Source organism: Austrofundulus limnaeus, unplaced genomic scaffold (genome assembly GCF_001266775.1).
Source record: "Austrofundulus limnaeus strain Quisiro unplaced genomic scaffold, Austrofundulus_limnaeus-1.0 Scaffold31, whole genome shotgun sequence".
In the NCBI taxonomy this organism is placed as follows: Eukaryota; Metazoa; Chordata; class Actinopteri; order Cyprinodontiformes; family Rivulidae; genus Austrofundulus; species Austrofundulus limnaeus.
In genome coordinates this window covers 2819660-2820576 of record NW_013952433.1, presented here as the reverse complement: position 1 = coordinate 2820576, position 917 = coordinate 2819660, and the positions used below count along the sequence as shown (strand labels likewise).

At 37.6% G+C, this 917-nt stretch overlaps 1 protein-coding gene across 2 annotated transcripts in view; it reads left to right on the top strand.

Moving 5' to 3' along the window:
- abcc8 (ATP-binding cassette, sub-family C (CFTR/MRP), member 8) overlaps positions 1–917 on the top strand; it is a gene marked incomplete in the record, with an annotated part of 76086 nt that overhangs the window by 38770 nt on the left and 36399 nt on the right. For both annotated transcript variants that reach the window (XM_014005594.1, XM_014005593.1), the window contains 1 exon segment: positions 751–865. In XM_014005594.1, coding sequence (XP_013861048.1) covers positions 751–865 — 115 coding nt within the window.

The following is a 917-nucleotide window of genomic DNA, read 5'->3' as shown; positions in this document are numbered from 1 at the left end:
CATACATACCCTAACAAGTAAAGAAAAACGATTCAGTCTAGCATCGTTAGCATTTTTCTTTCTCTGCTCACAGCTATTTTTTATTCACAATTCCTTAGAGATATCACAATCCAGTTAAAAGAAAAGAAAAGAAAACTTTCACAAAAAGTCTAATTTGACTTMAAWAAAAGAAGAGAATACAGAATAAARGTCAGCTACTGTCGAGAAAAAAYATTACATTTTGGGACCAAAKAAAATGTTTWCAAGGGCMAGATTTGGCCCRTGCRCCTTSAGTTTGACACATACTTTACAAGATTTGCATTAAATTRTGTTTGTTTTATTTTACATGACATCACAAATTGTTGAATTTAATTAGCATAATTATTAAGCAATTCATTAGATGATAAAGATGTTATTTAAAAGGTAAACACTGATTATTGGTGGCTTGTTTTCTGAAAACAGATGCATGTTATTTACATTTGTCACGCTAACTGCTTATGAAATCGTTTAAACTGGTTCCAGTCACTGAAACATCAGCAGAAAGAATCACAAATTCTCATTTGGGGTGGAGAAATTAAATCCAGGTGGTTTATTGAACACATGTGCGATGACAGGCAGAGAAATTGATTTTCAGTGAACCACTGATTTGCCAGGATCGAGCACGTTGTGATCTTCATCCTAAGTGAAGTGCTTGTGTGACTTCTGYATAATCAGGATTTATCACACGGGTTGACTCTTGTTCTCAGACCGGTGACTCTGTTTATCCGTCAGCGTTCAGAAGCTCAGCGAGTTTTTCTCAAGCGACGAGATCGGCGATGAGCAGGAGCCCCAAACAATGCTGACCTCCAGCTGCAGCAATCACAACCAAAACAGATACCAGGCTGTGGTGAGAACACACACACACACACACACACACACACACACACACACACACACAC